Source organism: Bos mutus, chromosome 19, assembly GCF_027580195.1.
Source record: "Bos mutus isolate GX-2022 chromosome 19, NWIPB_WYAK_1.1, whole genome shotgun sequence".
Classification (NCBI taxonomy): Eukaryota; Metazoa; Chordata; class Mammalia; order Artiodactyla; family Bovidae; genus Bos; species Bos mutus.
The window spans coordinates 32,317,818-32,343,239 of NC_091635.1; the positions used below are offsets into that span (position 1 = coordinate 32,317,818).

The following is a 25,422-nucleotide window of genomic DNA, read 5'->3' on the forward strand; positions in this document are numbered from 1 at the left end:
CCAACTTCCATTTATGTCTCATTGGCAGGAACTGGGTTTTCTGATGCTCTCTGGCTGTAAGGCAGGCTAAAACATTGAATATTGTGCCTTTCAGCTTCCTTCATAGGAAAAATCAAGGGAGAGGGGCATTGAGAATGGCTTTTGAGTAACTAGTCTGCAGAGTATGCCCCTCCATCTCTCCATCCTCCCCAAGGTTCTAGTCGCAGCACTTCCCTGGGCCCTGCCCATGACTTTGGTGAGAACCTGGCCCCAGCATCTCCCCAGGCGTCCACCTTTAGATGAATTCAGAAAGTGGCTGTCAAGTTCCTTGCCAGTTGATGGTATAAGGATATAGTGGATGTGGCCCTTCCCCTTCTTCCCCTCCCCACCACCTCCAAGGTTCTCAGCCTCCTAGTGAAGAGAAAATCAGACCAAATGCTCCTTGCTCTCCTTCTTAGAGCCAGTGATGCAAGACATAGCCTGCTGATCCTGTTCAGACAGTTTTACAGGTTGCCTAGTGCCCTGAGAAAGTCCTGAAGCACTCATGCCAAATTTTAAGCCAGCCTTCCAAATCTACTTTATTCTGGAAGAATCTTCCTACCACGTCTTGCTACATTCTGGATCCTGTCCGTGTGAGGGTCCCAAGAGCTTCAGCTCTCATGGCTTGGGGAATGGCGGGGAGCTGCTGGGGTGGAGCTCTGCCAGGCTGCTCCCGAGACAACCACAACAAAAAGGACTCCAATTGACGAACCTGACTCAGGCTCTTGGAAAGCGTTTAAAGCTGACACCTCCTCCTGTTTGCCCAGAATGGTTTGGTAGTATGCCAGTGCATTTGCTCAGGGAGGAATGCCGATCTGGAAGCATTCACCTTGATAAGAGACTGACAGCAACTCCTGGTGGTGAATCTTTCCCTCTTTGCTCTGAAGGTGGATCCATCTGTCGGCCTGTTGTCAAGCACCTGACCTCAGACAGAGCCGGCCTGTTCATTGCCACCCAGGGGGGTCTGTGCTTTATAACCAAGGGTCATGGGCTCCAGGAGACAGGGGAATTAATGTTGTTGTTCAGTCGCTCAGTCGTGTCTGACTGTCTGCGACCACATGGACTGCAGCAGGCCAGGCTTCCCTGTCCTTCATCTCCTAGAGCTTGCTCAGACTCATGTTCATCGAGTCAGTGATGCCATCTAACCATCTCATCCTTCTCCTCCTGCCTTCAATCTTTCCCAGCATCAGAGTCTTTTCTAATGAGTTGACTCTTTGCATCAGGTGGACAAAGTATTGGAGCTTCAGTTTCAGCATAAATCTTTCCAATTAATATTCAGGGTTGATTTCCTTTAGGATTGACTGGTTTGATCTCCTTGCTGTCCAAAGGACTCTCAAGAGTCTTCTCCAACACCAACAGTTCAAAAGCATCAATTCATCGGTGCTCAGCCTTCTTTGTGGTCCAACTCTCACATCCATACTTGACTACTGGGGGATTAGAACTGGAAGAAAACTTGGAGGTCAAGGCACCTTCCATTTTGCAGATGAGGAAACTGAGACCCTAAGAGGACAAAGGACTTGCCCAAAGCCGGGCTCCCAGCAGAACCGTAGCCTCCAGCCCTGACTGCAGAGTTTGCCTTCTCCTGTTCTGCACTGCTGTAAGGATCAAACATCTGTGACCACTCACCTGATTTTCAACGTTTCTTCCTTAAAAATATTGGCGACCAGAAGTCCCTTTCGCTGCAGTGTTTAGAGGGGGGCTGTTCTGGCTTTCCTGGTAGAGGGCTCGGTTGTCTCATAAGCTGTTGCCTCTTGGACAGAGTATTCATGTTTTCCTGGGGAGATTTCAAGCGGGAGCACGCCTCTGGGCCCTGCCTTGTGGGGTTGCTTTTTTGCATGTGGCTGAGTCCCCTTCCTGCCTCCGCATTCCTGCACCTTTGCATCCCCAAAGAGCGCAAGGTGAGGGGCGTGGAACGGCCCGTCCCAGCCCCTAAGGTGGTTTCCACTTCTGGCCGTTTCCAGATGCGACAGCACCCTTAGTGGATGAGGGAGCCCCTGGTGAGCAGGCGGCCGCTCAGGCCCCCGCGGAGATCCCAGAAGGAACCGCAGGTGAGGGTGGCTCTGGGGGCTGGGTGCCGGGCTCCCCAGCTGTAGGATGGGAGTGCGTGGGGTTCTGCCCGTCTCCAAATGAGGTGGGAATGCGGGTGGATGCCAGCCTCCCGAAATCTCGGGTTGTTCTGAGCTTGATGTCCTGTTGCCTCCATCGCTGCCTGCCCATCTCCTGGAGGATAGAGAACCTTCTGGATTCCTTCCAGTCTCTCCTCTCCTTGTCTTAGCTCCAGAGAGTTCTTGGAGGCAGGCTGGTGGCCGAGGTCAGTCCACGGTCCTGCTGGGACTCTGCCCAGCGACAAGGTTACTTCCTAGCGGGTAAACAGCTCCCTGGGGGGAGCACCTGAGTGTGTCACAGCATCCAGATGGCCCACCCACATCTTGGAGGATTGTAACTGGATAACCCCCCAGGAACTCAGTGATGTACTCTAGCATCCAATTTTAGGACGATCTTTTCAAACGTATCAGCATAGAACAGACGTGATGAGACTGTCCTGTCAACATTGATGATGGGGAGCAGCCCAGATGGGGCACTGACCAGAAAGAGCACTGAACTCGGGACCGCCAGAGTCACCGTGAGCTGCCCGGGCCCTTAGGAAACAGCGAGCAGAGCCCGGAGCTCTGGCTGTCACTTCCTTCACGTCCACCTCCCTGGGCTAGGCATGACTGCAGCCACTGGCTTGGCTATGGGGACGGTGCTCAGCAAGAAATGCAGGACGAGCTCTGGATGGTGTTTCAGCAGCAGTGGAGAGTGGGGAAATGTCCCCGGCAGGAGTTTTTTTCCTTCCTGAAGGTGGGGCTCAATGGCAGCTGTTTGGGAAGTCTGCAGCCTTGTCCCCAGCCGTGTGGGTTAAGGATGCCGGGCAGGGGCCAAGCAGCGCCACCCGCTCCTCCGAGTAGTCTCCGCTCAGCAAGCTGCTCTCCAGAGATGAATGGAGGGGGATGTTCTGGATACTGACAGGCCTCGTGCTAGACAGTGAAGGTCGTTTGAAGGCCATGGAACCAACGACTCGCGGGATGAGATCACGGGTAGCTTGACTTTTGTCTCTCACTGTCACTTTATAACTTTTCAGTGGGCAAAGCTCTTCTTCCGCCTGGGACAAAAACTCTAGGGAACTCTTGACTTGCCATCTCTCCTGGATTATCAAGTGTTTTAGTCTCCACCAACACACAACCCAGTCTGCAAATGCTGATGAGAATGTGCAGTCTGGGACTTCCCTGATGATCCAGTGGCTAAGAAACCCCCCTGCCAATGCAGGGGACACAGTTCGACCCTTGGTCAGGGAAGATTCCCACGTGCCTTGGAGCAACTAAGCCCATGCCCTGAGCCTGTGCTCTAGAGCCGCAACTACTGAGCCGGTGCTCTGCAGCAAGAGAAGCCGCCACAATGAGAAGCCCAAGCACCACAATTAGAGAGTAGCCCCCTGCCCCTCGCCACAACTAGAGAAAACCTGCATACAGCAACGAAGACCCAGAGCAGCCAAAAAATAATCAATTGATTTTTAAAAAAGGAATGTCCAGTCAGGGTAACACTCAAAGCTGCAGGTCCTCCTCTCTGGGACTGGAGAGGGGCGAGAACCAGGAGGGGGGCAGGGAAGTTATTCCTGCATTGGGGCTGCTATGAGCTGGTGCCTCACAGTTTCTGCAGGTGTTGCAAGTTGAGTCTTTCCCTGTGGGGTTTTTGGAATTCTTCCAGATACCTCCCTCCCCCGCCATCCCCATCGTCCTCCTGAAGTTCCTTCCCTCTGCTCTCGATTCCAGCAGACATTCCTCTCTCTTGGGTCCCTTGGGGTCTGAAGATCTGTCTCATCTCTCCTCTGCCAGGGTTGGCTTGCTCACATCGGTGGCCCTGCCGGACATGGCCTGAGGTGCCCCTTCCACTATGGCTGCCCTGTGCCCACCACAGGTCCACGGGGGACATGGGCGTTCCTTGCCTGAACAAACCACGCATATGCAGACAGCCCCCGGGCTTTGCTCCCCAACCAAGGCAGGGCCAGCCTGCCTGTCTTTGAGTTTCCCCAGGTGGAGTTCTGATAGCCCTCCATCACGTCCCTAACCCTAGGGGACACACACCACCTGTCTCCACCTGGTGCCTTGAAACCCTTTCAGTGGGACTGAGATGGGAGGCAGACAGGTAGCCACCACCCCACCCGCCCTAAGCTGCTCTCTCTAAAGAAATCCTTCTTTAAAATTCTCTCCCCCTCTACCCTTTTACATCCTGAATGAAGTGGGAGGTTTTAGAGTTGAGGGGACATTTTTTCTGCTGGTGGCTTTAACAATATGTACCTTAGTTTCGGGCCTCCCTGTTGGCTCAGACGGTAAAGAATATGCCTGCAATGTGGGAGACCCGGGTTCAGTCCCTGGGTTGGGAAGATCCCCTGGAGAAGGGAATGGTTACCCACTCCAGTATTCTTGCCTGGAGAATTCCATGGACAGAAGAGCCTGGTGGGTTACAGTCTATGGGGTCGCAAAGAGTCAGAAACGACTGAGTGACTAACATGCCTTAGTCGAGCACCGCACTTGGGCACGTGTCTTTGTTGTATCTTGTTTTTCCTGTGAAACTTCCCATTTGAGGTCCATTTGGGAGTGCAGTGCGGCCATCCCCCTGCAGGTGTCCCTGCCTTGCAGGGTGAGCATAGAGCTGTCTTGGCGCTCCAGGGAGGCAGAGAAGCCATATAGGCTGGTGATGGCCCAACCACTGGCTCACACCCTCCCTCTCTCTGGCTTCTCTGAGCATCTCTCTTGCTGGGATCAAGGGGTGTCAGAGATACCAGCAGCCTGCAGTTTCTAATTTGCATCAGGACCAGGGTATCACGACACCACGGTGGTGTGTGAAAGCGATGGGCTTCCCAGAGCCATGGCAGTGACGTCATCGGCATGCTGCCTGGTGTCCTGTCTTAGGGACTCCATGCCGTGTAGCTGGTTTGGTGATTTGCTGTCTCCCTGGGCCTTTCTTCTGTAACCTTGTCAGAAACTCAGACCAAACCTACGCTCAGAGCAGTGCTTCCCTGACAGACATCTTTTGTCAAGTGACATGGAGCTATCATTGTTAGACCTCACAGGCTGTACAGCATCAGCGTGCAGGGCATGCAGAGGTGTTTCTGCCTAGGAACTGCCAATGGGGAAGCTGCCCGAGCCCACTGCCAGCCCCCTGCCCCTCGCCACAGTGGCCCTGGGCAGGCCAGTGGGCTGGGTGTCTTATCAGGCCATCACACACCTGTCCAGCGACCCAGAGAGTCTTTCCTTTGCATCCTCCATGTTCTCTGTGATGGGCCTGCGTGGCAAGAGGTGCTAACTTGGCATTTCTGATTTAGTTGTAGAGACTGAGTCATCGCAGGTCTGGGAGGAAAAAACTGGTGGCCCAGCCAGCCACTGGTGGGCATTTCTCAGGCTGGTGGCCTCCCTGTCCCTGTCCATCAGGGCATGTTGGCCCTCCTGAGGTGTGGGGTCACACCCATGTCAGTGTGTGGCCAACTTGCCTTAGAGGGTCTTTCTTCTGGACACTCATACACTTTGTCCTGCAGTGATCTCGCCATTTCTTCAAGATGCAGAAATTGGCGTTGTATGAAAGCCGGTAGACTTTGGTACCATTGATGACGTGATCAGGAGTTTGTCTCAGTCTTTTTTTTGTTCGGGAGGGACAGTGGGCTCCCTAAGTGGGAGCCCAAGATACCCCCAAAACTGCTCACTGACACTACCACCCACCTTCAATCAGATGGCACCTATTCTTAGCAGGCAGTTGAAGGGGTTTGCCCAGTCGTTTGGAGAAAAGAAACTGAACCTCTAGGGGGCTCCTACCATGTACCAGACGCTGCTGAACGTGTGCACACAGTTTCGTATGAACCCTCAACGCTCTCCTACAAGACAGGCTGGTGTTATCACTTTGGGGTTCTAGAGTTGGAAACTAAAGCTCAGAGAGGCTAAGTATGGCGGCACCTGAGCTGGAACCCCAGCCAGACTCCACGGCTCACACACCTAGTCCTTCCTGCACCTTTGGCTCCCCCAGGAGCGCTGACAGGGCTGGGAGGGCGGCCTCCACCAGGACACAGCTCCACAGCAGTGGCTGAGCAACAGAGTGCTTCTCCGCCCTCCCTGTCCTGTGTCTTTGTCGAGCGGGGACTGAGGACCCAGGGCCCACTGTGGGGAAGGCCTTTCCTACCGGACTGTGTTGCCTGAAGGTGTGTGGGCGCTGGGGGTGGGCGGTGTTTAGTGGACTGTTTTCATCCACATCCCCAGCAGTCACGTTTGCACAAAAGAGCCAGAGGCACAGCACTTCAGAAACCTGTTGGGAGGGGCAGGGAGCTCTGTTTCTAGCAAACAATAACTGTGTCTGCTTTTTATCCTCTTCATTTGCTGACACACAAACCAGCTGAAGAAGCAGGCATTGGCGACACGTCCAACCTGGAAGACCAAGCTGCCGGACACGTGACCCAAGGTCAGTGGGCTGGTATTGCCTGCCACACATGACATGGGGGGTTGGGAAGAGGGGGTGGCAACACTCAGATGGACCGTGCCCTGAGAAGAGAATTTGGACCTGGGCCTGAATTCCAGGGTCCAGATCTTTAGGAGCTGGTTTTTCACTGAAGGTGGGCTATTCAGGTAGAGGAAGAGCTTTCGCTCTCTCTAGTCATTTCTGAGTCCTTCCCAGTGTGTTTGCTGTTCTGAAAGCAGCTGGCCTTGCCCAGCTTGGGAACTCGAGCATCAGTGACCAACAGAAACACAAATGTGTCTGATGAGTGATTCTCCCCGTGGGCAGCCCTCTGGCCCATCCCCGGAGCAAAGCCTCAACTCTGTCGCCACCAAACTATTTCTTCTGTGCAGCCTTCAGATTTTATTGTGATTTTCTTCTCAGGGACCAAAATTACTGTGCTTAAGAAAAACAGTTTCGTATGATCACTGAGCATAAATGTTTTTAAGAACTTAAATTGTAAATCCTAGAGATTCCTTATCTTTGGAAATGGAGACCTCCAGTACAACCTAGCTGAGTTTTGTTTTCTGTCATTGGCTGCATAAATGAACTTGAGAGTATGCTGTATAATGTGGAAGCTTTTAGACTGTACGAGAGCTGGGAAGTCACTGGTCTTTTCCCCACAAAGTGGTTTGGGATTTGTTCAGTGTTTAGCACTGCCGCTGAGCCATCTGGCTTTAGGGAGACTCTGGGCCCTGAAGAAATGTCTCCTTGAGGTGCTTTGAAGCCTAACGACACATTTCTGTGACTCCCAGGGTTCTCTGCCCCATAGCGTGCTAGTGTTTCTCATCTCACACAGCATGGAAAGACGTGTTTTCATTCTTAGGCTTACAAAGAGCTTCAAAAAAATAGTAGAAGCGATAATCATTATAAATGGGGAATCTCAGTCTGTGTGTTAAATAGAATCTTGCCTCCTGTTTCTTTTAGGTCATTATTTCTAGCTTTTAGGTAAAATGAGAGGTTTTTATAACCTCTGGAAATGGCCATCTATTTCCATAAAAAGAAGTGAGTTTGAGTTTTTCTTACAAATTTTTATTGTAAGCTATGTCTCCATGTCCCTGAAACATATTCCGTGGAACAAAAAGATCAGGCCAACAGCTTTCCTAGAAACCTTACTTTGGGGCTAACTGAATTTTTAACTTTCCCAGCACTGGCTTAGTATTACAGAGCTATGTAGACGAACACCAGAGAACACCTGCAATGGGACGCTGGCACCAAATCTGCATACATGTGGAGGTTTCTACCTCTGTGCTGCCCAGGCCAGTGTTTAATGTCTCATCTGGAGCTGCTGATCCAAATGGCCAAGCCCAGCTCCCTCCAGTGGGGCCTTGGGAAATCCAGACACCCTGGTGATCCACAAACATCTCACTGCCACAGACCTGCAGTCTGTTATGTGCTAAAGCAATCAGATTTGGGAAGAACCATGTACACAGAAGCACAGCTCTTCTCTCTTCCTTGTTTTCCTGCGGCAGAAGGAAAATCTCTGGCAGCCTGTGTCCATGAAGGACTAAGAGAGCAAAGATGTTTCAGGATGGAGCTTCGAGGGGCCGAGAGGAGCAGGGTGTGGGGAGGGCCCTGCCCACCCCACACCCTGCTCACGCCAGGAGTGGACTTTCCTTCCGGGAGTGTCACCAGGACCAGGCCTCCCAGGGAGTATGGGGACACAATTCATCTGCACTCCTGAGGCCACCCAACTGTGTTTCTCCAAATATTGCTTACCTTGGACCCACCCCTGATGATCACTACCTTTAGTCTTGGCTTGAAAAATACTGCATATTTTTCATGATATCCATAAGGTGGTATGAAAAAACCCAGATGAACTTTTTGGCCGACTCAGTAGTTTCTGAGCACTTTTCAGTCTTCTAGGAGCTGAATAGAATGTTCTCCCAGCCCAGCTCCTTCCTCCAGGAGAGTAATAGCATGATGGCAGGTTCCTCACACACGCGCACACACACACACACACACACACACACACATGCTGTACTATCCTATATCGATAACTTTTCAGGGTATGTTTAATATGCAGGTTTGGTGCCCTGGTCTCTTTTTCAGTCAGGGTCTTTTAAAGCCCTGCAGTGTAACAGTAACATCCACATCACAAGCAATTTCTAGGGAGCTCTGGGAGGAAAGATTTTTCCAGAAAGTGCTGGAGACCTGGCCTGATGAGAGGTGTAGGGAAGTGGCAGTAGCTGCTGCCACTTTGGGTCTGTTGAGCGGTGGGTTAGGAAGGAGTTGGGGTGAGGAGGCTCAGATTGCCTCCTGCCAGCTGGTTTCTTGCATCTCTGTCACTTGGTCTGTTCATCCCCAAGACTCACCAAGGGCCCCAGAGAGTCTCCTGCGGACCCCTCGGAAGGCAGAAATCAGCTCGTTTCCCTGATGACATCATGTGTAGATCTGGCCATGTGGCAGGCTCTGGGGCTATGCTAGGAACACAAGATGACTGAGACCATGAACTCATGGCCCCAGCGTAGGGGTGGGAGCTGAGAGAGCTGGCCTTCTGATAAGGGGCTGCCGGGCAGCTCCACAGACTCCAACTAGAGTTGGGACCAGAGGGACCATCATGTGTTAGCCACGTGTGTGGACCCCTGTGTTCTCCACCTCCCGCCCCTCCCCTCATCCAGTCTCTTTCTCTTCCAAGACTTTCAATCCTTTGTAGTTCCAGGGTTTATTTAGAGGAGAGCTGCAAAGTTGTCCTGGAACTAGGTAGGATGTTTGAAGAGTTGGGAGTTAGAAAAAATATAGGATATTAGGAGAACCAATAGAAAAAAAATCTCCTGTCCTCAATACACAGATATTTTAAGGAGGGATTCATGTGAATACGGGGCTTCTCTGGTGGCTCAGATGGTAAAAAATCTGCCTGCAATGCAGGAGACCCAGGTTTGATCCCTGGGTCAGGAAGATCCCTTGGAGAAGGAAATGGCTACCCATTCCAGTATTCTTGTCTGGAGAATTCCATGGACAGAGGAGCCTGGTGGGCTACAGTCCATGGGGTCACAAAAAGTCAGACACGATTGAGTGACTAACACTTCACATAAATGCGGCATGAATGAAGCAGAAAAAAGGGAAGTGTGCCCCCCATCCACTGGGCTGGCACACGGGAGGTGGTGTGACAGGGGTGAAGCAGTCGTCCCGCAGGGCTGGCCACGTCTGTGCCGTGCAGACCACCTTAACTGCCACGGTGGTCACCTCACCTCGTGCGGAAGGCTGTTCATAATCCACAATCTGGATAAACCTGAACTGTGTTTCTGTTTGTAGAGGTCTCATGGCAGGTCAGTTAGTAAAGACTGAGCCCTGATTATGATGCATTTGGGGTTTTCCAAATCTATCAGGGTGGGTTTACAGGTACCTGCTGGTTTTATTGGGCAAAAGGGGGGGCCAGAGAGAGAAGGAGAGGAAAGGAGACTCTCCCTGCACCCCATCCAGGTCCCACCTAGAGGCCAGAGTCTTCAGGAGGCTCACAGTCCCTGGAGAGGAGGACAAGTTTTTGCTGCTGGTGGAGTTAGCCTAAGGCAGCCCCGGATATGGCAGGATGCTCGGAGCCCAGCCAGACCCAACATAGGCAGAGGATTAACACCAGCACTAGACGGGGTCTTGGTCTAAGCTCCCCTTTTACAGATAAGAAAACTGAGGCTCAAAGACAGGAGGTGCTCACCCATGGTCACCCAGCTAACTGTTGGCAGATTTACCAAGAGCTGTTTCGTTCTGAGCAAAGAAAAGCAACATGGGTGAGCTCAGAGCGTGGGCTCCTTTTCCTTTGGTAGGTGGGCTTGAGATGCTGTTTAAACGTCCTTTTTTTCTTTCAAACATGTGTCCCTCTCTTAAAACACTTAACTTGCTCTTGCTAACCTTTTGCTGCTGCTGCCTCTTCAAACCCAGAGGAGAGGAGAGTTCCGGGTCAGCAGAGGGAAGCGTCTGAGAGGCCTCTGGCCCATGGGCTTAGCTCTCAGGTCCAGCTTGCACACGGCCAAGAAGCTCCTGGGGTCTCCGAGCTGCCTCTGGGGGAGAAAGAGCCCGAAGCTCCCGTCCTGGCGACCTCTCGCCCTTCCCAGCATCATCCCGTCTGCCAAGCGCCTCCTCCACCAGGAGGCCCTCAGGAGCCCCACTGGGAGTGGGGACCAAAACCAGGGCAGCGGGCTGAGGAGGGCCTGGCCTTTCCAAAGCCCCCCTCCCCTGGACGTCAGCAGACGGAGCCTGGGAGTTCCAAGGTTGTCCAGGCAAGCTTCCTCGGGGAGCCGGGCCACCATGGAGGTGAGGCTGTGGAGCCGGGAAACTCAGGGCTGACCCGCCAGCGCGCATCTGACATGCTTGGGGCCCCCACCGTGCTCGCAGGTCCCAGAGAGGCCACACGCCAGTCTTCAGGGACAGAACCTAAGGTTGCAGAGGGTGGCAGCCGCGGCTCTGAGCCACCAGAGTGCCAGCTTTGGGGAGGCCTGCCCCAGGAGGGGCTGCCTCTGAAGGGGGCACAGAGCAAAGAGAGGCAGGGGGGTGAGGAGGTGGATGAAGACCGGGACATTGATGAGTCCTCGCCCCAGGACTCCCCACCCTCCCAGGTCTCCCCGACCCAAGGCGGGCCAGCTCCGCAGGTAGTTTCCGGAGAAGCCCCTGGAACCCCGGGGTCCCCAGCCGGGGGTGCCATCCCGCTTCCTGTCGATTTCCTCTCTAAAGCGTCTGCAGACACCCGGGTCCCAGAGCCCGACGGGCCCAGCGAGGGGCCCCCGGGAGAAGGGCGCGGCGGGTCCCCTGAGTTCACATTCCACGTGGAAATCACAGCCAACCTGCAGAAGGATCAGGGACCCCCCTCGGAGGTGGATTTGGAAGGGACTGCACTTCCTGGGGCCCCTGGAGAGGAGCAAGAGCCCCGGAGCCCCTCTGAGGGCGAGGACACAAAAAAGACTGATCTTCCAGAACCTTCTGGAAAGCAGCCTGCAGCTGGTCTGCCAGGGAAGCCCGTCAGCCGGGTGCCTCAACTCAAAGGTCTGTGTCTTGAGCTCCTTCGCTCCCGCCTGGCGACCTCGTGTGCCACCCAGGCTGCAGGCACTGCCACTCAGCTTCCAGCTCCTCCTTGGCTCCTGCCGCTTCTGAGGCCCCCAGGGACAGCCACCAACCAGCCACCTGGGCCTTTGCTCGCCTTCCCGGCCACCTCCCGTCCCTCAGGCGCTGGTAGCTCGTGTTCCTCTCACGCTTGCCCGCCGTCGCGCATGTCACCAAGACCTGCACCCACTGCTTTCTGCCCCGTTCACTCCTCTGGCCCCTTGATTTCTCTGCAAGGCTCTTCCGCCCAGTGGAGGCTGGTGGGCTGCACTCCACAAAGAGCATAGCAGCTGCTCCCACTTCGGAGGGCTCATTATGTGTCTCATATTGGTTGTCTAGGACCCTCCCGACCCTCCCAACAAGTGGGCATAATTAGCCCCGATTTGCAGATGGGAAAACTGAGGCTCCAAGCGGTGAAATATCTTGCTGAAAGTCATTGAGTAGCAGGTGATGGAGCCAGGTTTGGAACCCAAGTAGGTCTACTTTGAAAGGCACTTCCGTCTACCCCACAAGCACCTTCCAGCAGGTCCTGAGGTGTGCCCTCCCAGCCCAGAGACTCAGAGGACACACGTCTGTCCTCTGCGACTGTGTCCGTGTACAGCACCTCACATGCAGCAGGCCATACACACACCCACACACACACACCCCCGTTGGAGGTAACCCGGAGCCCATGCTGAGCCTTTGGCCCAACAACCACTCTACCCTATTCTGTCTGCCTTGTGGCAGAAGAGACAGTGAGCAGAAACAAAATCTCCTCGTGGAAGGAACCCCTTCTTCTTCCCTTGGCAGAGCTGGGGCAGTCCCCCTGTTGGGATTGCAGGGAGGGATCTCAGCCCCGTCCCTGTCTCAAGACCTGGGAAGCATGACCACAGCAGCCTTTCAGGAGCTGAAGAAATGGGAGGGGAGGTTCCCAAGGGTGGGGGTCTCTGTGTCCTGTCGGGTGGAGGACAGAGGAGGCCTCATGGCCACATATCAGCTGTATTCATATGTTTAGATCCTGTAGCATATTAGAATTAATCGTGGGGCCCAGAAATTGATGCTACTTAAACTGTTAATTGCAGACATCTGTTAAATGTTGTCATGAAAACTTTGAAATGTTATAGATAAAGGAACCTGTGTTTCTAAATTTAAGACCGAAAAAGAATCCTACTTTAAAATATCCTAAACTCCAAACTAATATGGGACACGTAACTGTGACTTGACAGATGACAACAGTGTTTCCTGAAATGTTTTATATTGAATGCTGATCCACTGCATGTTGATAGATATGTCCAGGGGGAAAAAAGAGTTCCATTATCTAGTTTGGGGGGGAAAAAAAGATGAAACAAAGTTAAATGGAGTTTGCTGTGGGGAACTTGTCAGAGCCTTAAATATTGTAATGTACTTTCTGACCCTCTGAGAAGGATACATAGTAGCCATTTCCCCAATTTGGGAAATGCAGATCTAGCAGATGCTTTTGTTGTGATATAGATGATGATGGTCATCGGGGCAAAGGATATGAATCAGGTCCACCCAGGGCTCTTATTAAAATGCAAGTTCCTGGGCCCCACCTTCAGCTACTGTCTCAGAGTGAACCCAGGATTCTGTATTTCAAGAATGTCTCCCACTGGTTCTGCTGCATAACAGAGTTTGAAAATCTCTGGGCTAGATCATCAGTGCTGGTCACTCTAGAAATCTGGTCTCCAGGAACCAGTGAGATGCTTTCACTGTCCTTAGGGCAGAGGAAATAAAATATTGAAGCCACAGATGAAAACCTATGATCAGTTTTAAATAATGAATGCCAATAGCAGGAAAGAGTGAGTTAGAAGTTACGTTGGTAGACAAGCGGATTGGATTCACCAAGGGGTATGGCTTTCCAAACACAAAATCTGTCAATGGTTTGGTCCTAAAATCCAGAGATTATCTGTGGCAGGGGTCTCCAACCTCTAGGCTACAGATCAATACCTCCTGTCAGATCAGTGGTGGCATTAGATTTAAAGTGCACAATAAATCTAATGTACTTGAATCATCCTGAAACCATCCCCTCCCCACCCCCAGTCCGTGGAAAAATCATCTTCAATGAAATAAAGAGTTTGAGGACTGCCGATCTATAGGATATTTGATGGCAGCTGGTTTGTTGGTAATCTGGGGAAAGGACAAGCAGTAGTCCCCCTTGGGAGAGTCTGTAAGTGGTGAGACGGCCCTCCAGGGGTGGGTTGGACTTGCCAGAGAGCCAACTAGGACTGGTCACCCAAGCCCCTGTGAGTGCGGGGCAGGTTCTGGGAAAGCGGCCCACTCCCCCTGGTCCTTGGGTGACAATATGAGCAAGGGGTCCTGTAGGGGCCAAAGCCTGGCTGACCTGCCCTGCACTTAGCCCTGGGGCTTCCAAATGCCCCTCCTTGGAGCAGGGTTGGCCCCAGTCGGGGGAGGCTGACCCCGGCAGAGCCTGTGAGAGGTGGTCCTGCGCCGTCTACCTTCCCTGACCGCCCCTGTACCAGCGTGTACCCATAACAGTTTCCTCCGCGTCGCCTATGCATGTCCCCGCCCTCAGCCAGCCTGCTGCCCACTCTTGTCAGGGTGTTGCAAGCAATGACCCCAGTGTGCTGTGTTGATACTAACAGTGAGACACCTAACAGATTCAAGGGGAAAGAAATCAGCCGGGTTTCCACTGGCCCAACTGAACAAGACATATCGCACAGTTTCTGAGAAACCACTTTCCCTCCACTGGGCTCTCGTGAGCTGTGCTAACGGATGTAATATGCTTTCTCATTTTGCATTTTATCAGCTCGCATGGTCAGTAAAGGCAAAGATGGGACTGGACCCGATGACAAAAAAACCAAGGTAAGCTGAGAAAACCATGGCAGCGCTCTGCCGCCATCAAGTTCATCAAGAAGCCATTCTTTGTATCTGAATTGATCTCTGTATGTGACACGTGGAAATCGCTGGTTCCCGAGGTACAGCTGTCATTCACGGCGCTTTGCGTTTTCATACAAACGTTTAAAATGCCGGCATCATCCTTGGATACTTCTGCCAGGGAAGGGCAGTCAGCAGGTTAATGAATGAATGAATGAATGCTCCTAATTATAGTTGTACCAGCATTGTTTGAATTAAGACGTTCACAGTAAATGAAAGTATGTTTGAATTTTCTGCAGTGAATTTTGGATTTTATGCTTCCCACTACAGGTCTAGGCACAGCAAAGATATATCTGTATACACACAGAGAGATATAGTTAAGATCTATCTAGAAAATACCATTTACTTAGGGGGCTGAGGGAGTATTGAGCAAAAATGGGATATCCAACCTAAAGTGGAGGGTTCTGGAAAAGCCCTAGAAGGGAGGACCTGTGAGGCAGACTGAGAAGGAGAGATGAAGACGGGGGTTGGTGACTAGGGGTGAGAAGAGACATCCTGAGGAGTAGGATCAGTGGAGGTAAAGGGGGGTGTGGGGAGAGGAGGAGACAAATCACATGTTTGGGAGTCCTGAGCAAATCGGCTCGGTTGCTGCCAAGCTGGGGTAGGGCTGAGGCGGGCCAGAGGAGGGGAGCCTGATACACACCCTACATGCTGAGTGGACACGTGGGCTCTGGTGCCCTAGAAGCTGTCCTGAAATCCTGCCAGCCAGTCTTAAGATCTTCCCCCACCAAGGACCAGAAAACCAAGCAGCCTGCTTACCACCCAAACTGCGCCCAGGACCGCATGGTCCTTCTCACGCTCCCTGTCAGCTCTAGCGCACTCTCCCCATGACGGGGCAGCTTGGAGAAAGCTCTCATAGCTGCACAGGGATGTTTTTCCAGGAAAACCTCACTGGGGCCCCAGATGAAGACCTGCTTTTCTTATAGGCATCCAAGAGCCCCCCATCTATGCTGCCTGAAACTCCTGGGTGTTCATCCGTCCTGGAGGACTGATGGAGTTCCCAGACACAGAATCAAGCCCTAGGCTTTGGTCTTGTGTGTTGAGGGTGGCTGCGCAAAGTGCTTGCCCTGGAGGAAGTCGGGGTTCGCCATCACAGGACCCCAGTGGGGCAGCTGAGGGTACTTACTGCAGGGACTTAGGGTGGGAGGGAGTTGCAATAACTGCTTGCCAATCGGGATGCCCATTCAGGGGAATCCTGTTCTCTGTTCATTCATCCATTCTTAAGCTGTCCCTGCCCTGGAGTTGCTCACAGCCTCGCAGCGAGAGGTCAGATCTGTCACGAACCTAGGCCACTTGGCCAGGTAGGGAGCAATGCCAGCGGAGGGGACCTTGTGAAGCTGGGGAAGGAAGGCTTGGCTTGCCAGTACCCACCCTCAGCTTTTCTTGCTAGCAGCCCCAGGGCCTCAGCCCGCATCGCTCCCCTCACACCCCTGCTTCGTCCCTCTTACACTCCTTCCCAAGGCTGGCTGCAGAGAGAGCCTCAGCCACCTTAGTGATGAATCTCGGTAATGAACAAGTCTCTGGTCAGGAATCTCCTCTGTAGCTCTGACTTCCCCTTTGGAACACCTTTGGACTTGGCCTCTTGGTTTTATTCCTGAAGGCATGGCCCTTCCCACTCCCAGACCAGCCTCCTCCACCAGGGCCATGTATCCCAGTCCAAGGTGCTGTCCACCCTCCTTCACACACTCTCCTCTCTGTGAGGTCGTCCAGCTCACAGACACCTTCCCATTGGCCACCTACACCACCTAGGCTACTTCATTAGGTAGATCGTACTCAAGAGTAACCAGTGGCCTGACTGAGATTTACCAGACTTTGGGAGATTGGGATAGACATATATACACTATTGATACTATGTATAAAATAACTAATGAGAACCCTACTGTATAGCTTCCCTGGTGGCTCGGATGGTAAAGAATTTGCCTGCAATGTAGGACATCCAGTTTCGATCCCTGGGTCAGGAAGATCCCCTGGAGAAAGAAATGGCAACCCACTCCAGTATTCTTGCCTGGAGAATTCCGTGGACAGAGGAGCCTGGAAGGCTACAGTCCATGGGGTCGCAAAGGGTCGGACACGACTGAGCAACTAACAGTTTCACTGTGTGACTCAGGGATCTCTACTCAGTGCTCTGTGGTGACCTAAATGGGAAGGAAATCCAAAAAAGAGGGCATATATATATATATACATATACCTGATTCACTGTGCTGTACAGTAGAAACTAACAACAGTGCAAAGCAACTACACTCCAAGAAAACTTAATTTTAAAAATATTGGGTGGGGGGAGATTTACCAGACAGTTTAGTTTTGAGACTTTAATCAGAAAGTCAGTGTGTGTGTGTGTGTGTGTGTGTGTGTGTTCTAAGTGGTATCAGACAGAATCCTTAAGACCTGCCTAATCAGGTACAGTCCTGATGTTGGCAAGGACGATTCTATCAGTGTAGTGGAAGAGGGAGAGGGGTTAGGGGGCCAGCATGAGCTCCCCACCTGGAATTGAGCAGAACCAGGGGCACTGCTGACCCATGACACACTGGAGATGTTTTCTGGAGAAACATCCTAAGAATCATATACTTCTGGCGATCTCCATTGACTCTCTGGGTGCGAGCCACCTTTTAACCAGTGGTCTCCAAAGTGCGGAGCTGAAATAGATCCAGTGGGCTGGAGAAAGAACATACCAACACGTCTGTCATTTTCTCCAGCTCTGCCATATGTAAGTTTCATAATGTACGTCATATGCTAGCATCGTAGTATATGCATTAGCTGATGAATGACTGCAAGTTCATGGTCACTTTCTGGTCTTCCTGATAAGGACTGTTAAGGGTGAATGATCCACATGGTTTGGAGATCATGCCTTTAAACCATTACCTGCCTTATTTGTTTTTAGTTAGTGTCCTTTTTCAGTTTGTACCTTTCTCCCATGTGCTGACTTTTATTTTGATTTTATTTATGTTTATGTTTAAGCCATCCACACCTTCTTCCGCTAAAACCCTGAAAAATAGGCCTTGCCTTAGCCCCAAACGCCCCACTCCTGGTAGCTCAGACCCTTTGATCAAACCCTCCAGCCCTGCCGTGTGCCCAGAGCCATCTTCCTCTCCTAAACACGTCTCTTCTGTCACACCCCGAACTGGCAATTCTGGAGCAAAGGAGATGAAAGTCAAGGTAAGAGGAACCCGCCTTTGGAAAGAATCAGGCTGCTCTGCTGTAGTTTTCAAAAGTATGCTTTTCTAGACGCAAAGACCTTTCTTTAGATAAGCTCTCACCTAGAAGCATCATGTAAAACAGTTAAAATTCTCTGGTTAGAACAGGGGAAAGGAGGCGCAGGACCATCCTTTTCAACTCCCCGTCATCCCGTAAGGCACGGGAGGGGACCCTGGTTTGAAAATCACTGTGGGTTTCCTTGGTCTGTTCCCGGCTTTAGTAACTCGGGGATGCTCCCGGGTTGCCCTCATTTGGGTTGGACAGCAGCCCTCGCACCCACACCTGTCCCAGTGGCTCACTCCCTCCTGAACCATCTCGTGGTCCCCGGGTCACGTCAGTTTCTCTTTTGAGTTTGTGTTGTGTGTCAAGGTCACTGCCCCCGGTCAGCTGACCCTGCTTGTGCACCTGTGCTCCACCTGTGGCCCATCTGCTAATTGATGCTGGTGTTCACCGCCAAGGGCTCTTAGCACACCTGAGGCGTTACTGAACCCCGAGACCTGTTTGAGAGAGAATGGAAGGATGGGACTAGCTTAGCACTCTCGGTCAGGTTCAACAAACTGTCTCCACGTGCCTCTGAAACCAACCACCAGCAGGCAGATAAACCCCCCTAAGAGAGTCAGAGAATGGTGTAGGAAGTCTGCAGACGTCCTGCCTGCCGACACTGGTGGATGTTGACTCTGATCATTGCTATGAGCTCTGTTGACTTTTTATGAAATACATTGGCTCCACTTGTGCAGGTTACTCATATAAACAGTTCGTCCAGGAGGAAGTGGTACTCAGGAGTTTAGGAGGGGCTGTGGATTTGTGTATCTTTGTCATGGTAAGGGACACTTATATTTGGCTGGCAGAGCGTCACCCCAATCATAGCCTCATTTTGAGTCAAGCTGGTAGAGTGGAGCTGGCATTGATGCCAGGTGGCAGAAACCCTTCCCAGTTGTAAAAAAAAACACTCTACTGTGCATTGGTTTACAGGGGGCGGATGGTAAGCCTGGAACGAAGATTGCCACACCCCGGGGAGCAGCCCCTCCAGGCCAGAAAGGCCAGGCCAACGCCACCCGGATTCCAGCAAAAACCACTCCCACCCCGAAGACCTCGCCAGGTACTGGTGAGAAGGGCTTCCTCTGGAATCCTAGTTGGCGGTTGGGGATGGGGAGAGCTGGCCACGGAGGCCCTGACGGTTAACCTCTGGTAGCCAACTGATGCCTGTGGTTCAGGAAGCATCAAATGTTCATTTTCTAATTCTTTTAATTTTCTGAGCTAGATATTGAATCCCCACTTTTTACCATGAAGAAATCGAGGCTCTGAGAGTTTGCATGACTAAGTCTCACCAGACTTTTAAGCATGAGGAAAATACTAATAACTGACTAAAAACTGATGGAGAAGGGGCTTCTCTGAGCTTCTCAAATCCCGCGACACCCAGCTCCCCGCCACCTGGGAGGTGATTTTCAGCCCCTAATGAGGGGTGGGACACTATGTGTGACTTCACATAGCGGGCAGCGCCTGCTAACTTGCTGGGATGTTAGGGACCTTCTGACAGAACCTAAGGGTCTTAGCTGAGCACTCACAGGCTGGGCCCGTCTCCTGGGCTCCTGTGAGTAAAAGCCACTGGGTTCTGAGTACCAGCCACGGCTTCAGTCGAGCCATTTTGCTTCCAGTGGGGACAGCCAGGCTGAGTCCACCCTTCCCACTGCCCTGACGACTGACTGTCCCAGGCACCTGGGTTTAGCCTGTGCATGATTCAGGGTGTGATCCAGGGCAGCACTCAGGGGGCCTGTGGGTCTTAGGCGGCCTATGTGTGAGGCCTGGGCCAGCACCCCAGGGTCTCTGCTGCTCCTTGGCCCCAGAGGTGGCTGCCCAGAGTCCTGGTCTCCTGCATATCTTGGCCGTGGCGTTTAGCGAGGTTGCTGTAGGGTGGGGCCTGCATGGATACCCGCTCACTAAGGCCCATTGGTTGACTTTCTCCCATAGGGTTTATTTATCTTTTTAATTACTATTTATTTATGTTTTTGCTACACTGGGTCTTCCTTGCTGCACTCGGACTTTCTCTACTTGCAGCAAGTGAGGGCTACTCTGGTTGTTGTGTATGGGCTTCTCCTTGCAGTGGCTTCTCTTGTTGCAGAGCACAGGCTTATTTGCTCAGTGGCATGTGGGATCTTTCTGGACCAGGGGTCAAACCCGTGTCCCCTGCATTGGCCAGGAGGATTGTTCACCACTGGACCTCCAGGGAAGCCCGGGTTTTTCCTCATGTATAGAGTACATATGATACAAGGGGAACTCACAGACTCCTGACTGGATTTCATATATGATTTTGATCCTGCATTTCTTCACTTTACATTATGCCAGTTGATTCATGCAACTGGAGTCATAACTAGAAGCAAGAACCCATGTTTCTCTCTGGATCTTAACGGCCCTGGAGAGGACAGGCCCCCCAGGTCGACCTTGTTTCCTGCTAGCCGGTGCCCCTGCTCCCTGACCCCATTCCCACCTTCCCCCCACCACCCCCTGCACCTGCTGCATAAAACTCTCATTGAGGCCTTTTCAAGCTTGATGATAACGAGGCTTTCTGTGGATTTTTCTTTTTAAGCAACCATGCAAGTGCAGAAAAAACCACCCCCTGCAGGGGCAAAATCTGAGAGAGGTAATTCTGAGCCTGCCTCGCCCAGCTGGGGTCATGCCTTTTGCACGTGCAGCTTGTTGGTTGGCTGGGGGGGGGGGGAGGGGGTTAGAGCCGGGAGGACCTGCTTTTGAAATGTAGGCTTCCTGAAGTTGGAACAGGCAGAATGCCTGCTCCTCTTCTCGAGTGGTTTGTGCAGATGTGTCTGTCCAATGGGCAATCCTGATCCTAATCCTGCGTGTTCTTGGCATCAGCCGGGGGCTCTGGGTGGGGCCACGGGAGCAGGTGCCTTGAGCTGATGCGGGTGCTGGAGTTAGGACCGGCCCTAATCAGGTTAGGGGGAAGCTGCATTGGCGAGTGGTGGGGATCCTGTCCTGTGGGCTCTGGCCGCTGGCGCCGTTCTCCAGATGAGCACACAGGCTTAGGGAAGGAGGTCGAGGGACTTGCCTGAGGTCACTCTGTAGTTCAGTGGCACAGAAAGGGTGGGGAACCACCCGGTCTACCAGGCAGCCTGTGTGCCAGGGGGCAGAGGGCAGGGGGCTCTGAGCCTGGAGGCTTTACTTGTCCTCTTGCTGCAGAGCTTGACTCCTTGAGGAGTTTCCAACAGACGTGGAGATTCAACCAAGAACCTCGTGCTCATCCTCTCTTTGACAAGAGAAGACATTGCTTCCTGCAGAGAGCTGCCCTTTCTCCTGCTTGGGGCCCAGCAGGTTCCCGTTTGGTACACATGGTTCCTGGGTGGTGGGGGGCATCGGCCGCCCCTCAGAAATGGAGGGGAGTGAGGCCGCCACTTGGGCACAGCGTCCAGCCCAGTGGCTCTCAGACTCAAGAATCCTGCTCAAGAATCAAGAATCAGGAGTCTGCTTTAGAATCCCTGGGAGAAAGGGAAGCACCAGTTTTGCAGTCCCTGCCCCTAGAGATTCTATCCTATCCGGCCTAGACGGGGCCCCGGAATCTGTATCTTACAGGTCCCACCCCCTCCCACCGCCACCGCCACCGCCACCGCCGCCTTGGCGGCTCTCGAGATCCCGAAGCAGGAGTGCCTGGACCACATTTGGTGAAACACGAATCCAAGAGGCAGACAGAATAGCCAACCAGGAAGTGTGACAGGGGGTTGAAGAGTGCAGGGAGAGACACGTGTTAGGAGCCCAGGTCTGGTCAGCTGGGAGAGGGGCGGCGTCCGCAGCCCTCCTGGAGGGCGTGGCCTCTGCCCTGTGTCCGGAAAGGCTCACTGCTATTTGCCCGGCAGCGCCTTTTCGCGGAGGGCGTTCTTGGGGAGGGCAGGGCGGCTGTGAAGCGGCATGGCTTGTTTCGAAAGACAGGGACTGATGGACAAGATGCAGGCATACCATTCTGGAACCCAGGTACCAGAGAGGAGTTGGGAGGTTGGATAGGGGTCTAGCGGGGAAGGGGCCTTGAACTTGATGAACAGCTCAAAATTCACCCTGTGGTTAGAGTCCAGTGGAACCATGTGTGAAATAGACAGCTAGTGGGAAGCTGCTATAGCACAGGGAGCTCAGCTCAGTGCTCTGTGATGACCTGGAGGGGAGGGATGTGGGGCAGGGATATACGTATTTTGTTTTTTCCTATGCTTATAGCTAATTCACGCTGCCCTTCAGCAGAAACCAACACAACAATGTAAAGCAGTTACCCTCCGACTAAAAATAAATTTAAAAAATAAAGAGTCCAGTGGATACAGATGAGACCTTGGCCCACCATCGCATTACCCTTATTCAGGGCAAAGGCCAAGGTATCCCTGCCCAGCCTGTCAGTCGGCATTATATTTATTTCCTCTGAGCTCAGAGAAGGAAAGTGACTTGTCTGAGATCACTCAGCTGGCTGGAGCCGCTCCCGACCCCAGGGACACTGGGCGGAGTTGCTCCCCTCTGGGGAGTAGTCCTGAGTGGTACTTGGCGACCACTCTGTTCCTTCCCTGGGAAGCAGGATATTTTTGTCCCAAAGCAATGAGGCTGGGAAGAGGGGGCATTTCTCTAGAAATGGAGGCAAGGGCAGCCTCCCGCCGGATTGACTGAACTTCCGACCTTGTTCCTACCGGCCTGGTCCAGCCCTGACTCTGGGAATGGACCACAGGACAGAGACCCTTTTTCTGACTCCTGTCCCTCTGGGTCCTGGCCTCACGCCCGCCCTCCTTTCCAGGTGAATCTGGGAAATCCGGGGACCGCAGCGGCTACAGCAGCCCCGGCTCCCCAGGCACTCCGGGCAGCCGCTCCCGCACCCCCTCCCTGCCGACCCCGCCCACCCGGGAGCCCAAGAAGGTGGCGGTGGTCCGCACTCCCCCCAAGTCGCCGTCTGCAGCCAAGAGCCGCCTGCAGGCCGCTCCCGGGCCCATGCCAGACCTGAAGAACGTCAAGTCCAAAATCGGCTCCACGGAAAACCTGAAGCACCAGCCAGGAGGTGGCAAGGTAAGGGCGTATGCGAGACTGGCTGTGTGTGTGTCTGCCCCGGGGCGCCCGGAGCGGGCATGGCGGGGTTGGGCGGGATGGGGAAGGTACGGGGAGCCCCTCTGCTCCCACCACCAGCCTGCGTCCCGCCCCCGCCCCATAGCATAGGCCCCTCCCTGACCTCTTGAAGGAAAGACTGTGGGTTAGGGTTCAGTTCTGTGCTGGGGTCACCAGCAGGCTGTCAGTGCCAGCTCAGTGGAGAGACAGCACCGGTTCTTCCCTCGGTCACCTCAGCCCCTGCTGATGGGATCGATCAGAGGTGACAGCGTGGTAGCCCCACGACCTGGGGGTTCTCAAAGTGGGTGCCTGCAGGGGCTTCCCCAGCTTCCTTGTGGTTGAGACCATGAGACAACCAGTGTACAGGCGGGTGTCTCTGGCATTGGTTGAACATGTGTTTAGGTCCCAATTCTGGGGAAATTCGTGATACCATTTTGAACAACTGATTCTTCCAGGGACAAATGGGTGCTCACGTCATCTCTGGGTCTCCCAAAGGTGGAGAAAATGAGCTTCCAAGAGCCTGGGTGGAGGGATGTGGGCACAGCCTGGACCCCTCCTCCTCTCTTTGACCCCCTCCCCCACTGTGTGAGTTTCCTAGGGTTGACATACAAAATGCCACCAACTGGGGACTTGTCTGGTGGTCCAGTGGTTAAGACTCCACATTTCTGCTGCAGAGGGCATGGGTGTGATCCCTGGTTGGGGAACTTAGGTGCCGCCAAGAAAAAAAAACTAACACGAACTTGGGGGGCTTATACAACAGAGATGTAATTCCTCATAGAGCCCAGAAGTCCAAGGTCAAGGTGCTGGTCTCCTCTGAGGCCTGTCTCATGTGCCTGCAGGTACTGCTTTCCCCTCGTGTCCTCACTGGTCCCTCTCTGGGTGTCACTATGTCCCAGTCCTGCCTCCTGTAAGGACACCAGTCCTATTGGCTTAGGGCCCACCCCAGTGAGCTCATATTAACTTAATGACCTCTTTAGAGACCCTATTCCAAACACAGTCCCGTTGGGAGGTACTGGGAGTTAGGACTGCAGCCTGTGGATTTGGGGAACACAATTCAGACCATGACAACGCTCCTTGCCCCCCAGCACCGGGGAGGGGGATGGAGCAGGGAGAACAGGGTGTGGTGGGGAGCAGAGGACAAGGACACCCACTCCCCCCCACCTCTTGTGTTGAGCCTTCTTAGCTGGACTGTTTCTGGAGCAGAGCGCCTCCTGGTGGGCAAGGGCCAATGTGTCCCTTCAGTCCAGAGTGCCCCCCAGGCTCCTGATTTTATTAATCGCTCTTGACTGGGGCCTGGGTCACTGTGGAGGGAGGGGTCTCAGAGGCCTTTGGTCCATGTCAGTGGCCTTTGCCTGAAACCCTGCCCTGTATCCCCGTGGAGCTTCAGGGCCTCCTGCTGCCCTTTCCCATCCTTGGGTCCTGCCCAGCAGGGAGGTCTGGGTGCCTCTTGGGGTCTTTGGGCCACAAGGCTGGGCCTGAGCAGTGTTGACCTCCCTGCAGTGTTTGCTGTGCTACTTAAAGACACATTGCCTGTCTCCTTATGGGGGGGCTCTGGCGCAACTGGCTTGAAGCTGACCGGGAGTGGGTTTCCAAGGTGATGGGACGTTTCCCACTGGCATCTGAACCCCACCCCCAGCTCTGGGGTTTCATGGCACAGAGTGTTCGCCTCTGTTTTGAAAACTGAAAGACAAAACCCGACACGGCCAGCTCTGAACCACTGAGAAGACCGCGGGGCTGTGACCAGCGCGATCGCGGCCAGAGGAGGCTGTGATGGGCAGCGACTCCCGGCCCGTGGGGCTCTGTCACACACTGGCTCCCCCAGCCCGGGCTGCACCCCGTCATCCCCGAGTTCACCTGAGGTCGGCCTGGAGGGTCTGGGCAGCATTTGGCCCCGTGCTCGAAACCCTGCTGAAGCAGCAGTGACAAGGCTAAGCAGGGAGGAACCCGCCCCTCGCACCCGAGCTGCCGGATGCAGTGGTTGGGGAGGAGTCCGGTGGCCTGAGGGCCAGTGACTCATGCTTAGGATGGAAAGGGAGAGGCTGCCCCCAGGTTATGGCTGTACCGCATGGGTGCAGATGCTTGTCCACAGCTACAGACTTGACGATGAAAGGAGAAAGGTGGACTTTGCTTGGGGTTTATTGGGGAAGGAGATGTGGGGAAGTGGCCAAAAGGGGAGTAACAGCGTCCTCGTAAATTCCTTGCAAAACTTAGAAAACTGTGTGAAACAAAGAAAACCTGAGCCATAACCACAAGATCAACAGATTAATCTCCAGGAAAAACAAAAAAATAGATTAAAAAAAAAAAGAGAAACAAAAGGGAAAAAAAGGTCCCTGGGATCGATCCAAGCAGAAGGCCTCTTGAGGTGACTCGACTGGTGACTTCGCTGGTGGTCTAGTGGTTAAGAATCTACCTTCCAAGAGCTTCCCTGGTGGCTCAGATGGTAAAGAGTCTGCCTGCAGTGTGGGAGACCCAGGTTCGATCCCTGGGTCGGGAAGATCCCCTGGAGAAGGAAATGGCAACCCACTCCAGTATCCTTGCCTGGACAATTCCATGGACAGAGGAGCCTGGCAGGCAGGCTACAATCCATGGACTTGCAAAGAGTCGGACATGACTGAGCGACTTCACCTTCCAATGCAGAGGATCCACGGTCGGGGGACTTAGATCCCACATGTTTCGGGGCAGCTAAGCCCGTGTGCCTCA

General features: G+C 53.3%; 1 protein-coding gene across 14 annotated transcripts in view; it reads left to right on the forward strand.

The window, feature by feature from the left end:
- The window catches only part of MAPT (microtubule associated protein tau), a 123,182-nt gene that overhangs the window by 76,099 nt on the left and 21,661 nt on the right, over nt 1-25,422 (forward strand). For 3 of the 14 annotated variants that reach the window (XM_070389999.1, XM_070389997.1, XM_070389996.1), the window contains 7 exons: nt 6,436-6,501; nt 10,411-11,508; nt 14,330-14,385; nt 17,413-17,610; nt 18,622-18,748; nt 20,234-20,287; nt 22,421-22,686. In XM_070389999.1, the coding sequence (XP_070246100.1) occupies nt 6,436-6,501; nt 10,411-11,508; nt 14,330-14,385; nt 17,413-17,610; nt 18,622-18,748; nt 20,234-20,287; nt 22,421-22,686 (1,865 nt within the window). Of the gene's footprint in view, nt 1-1,979; nt 2,067-6,435; nt 6,502-10,410; nt 11,509-14,329; nt 14,386-17,412; nt 17,611-18,621; nt 18,749-20,233; nt 20,288-22,420; nt 22,687-25,422 lie in introns of all 14 variants that reach the window. The other 11 variants (XM_070390008.1, XM_070390000.1, XM_070390009.1 and 8 more) reach the window with 9 other exon arrangements.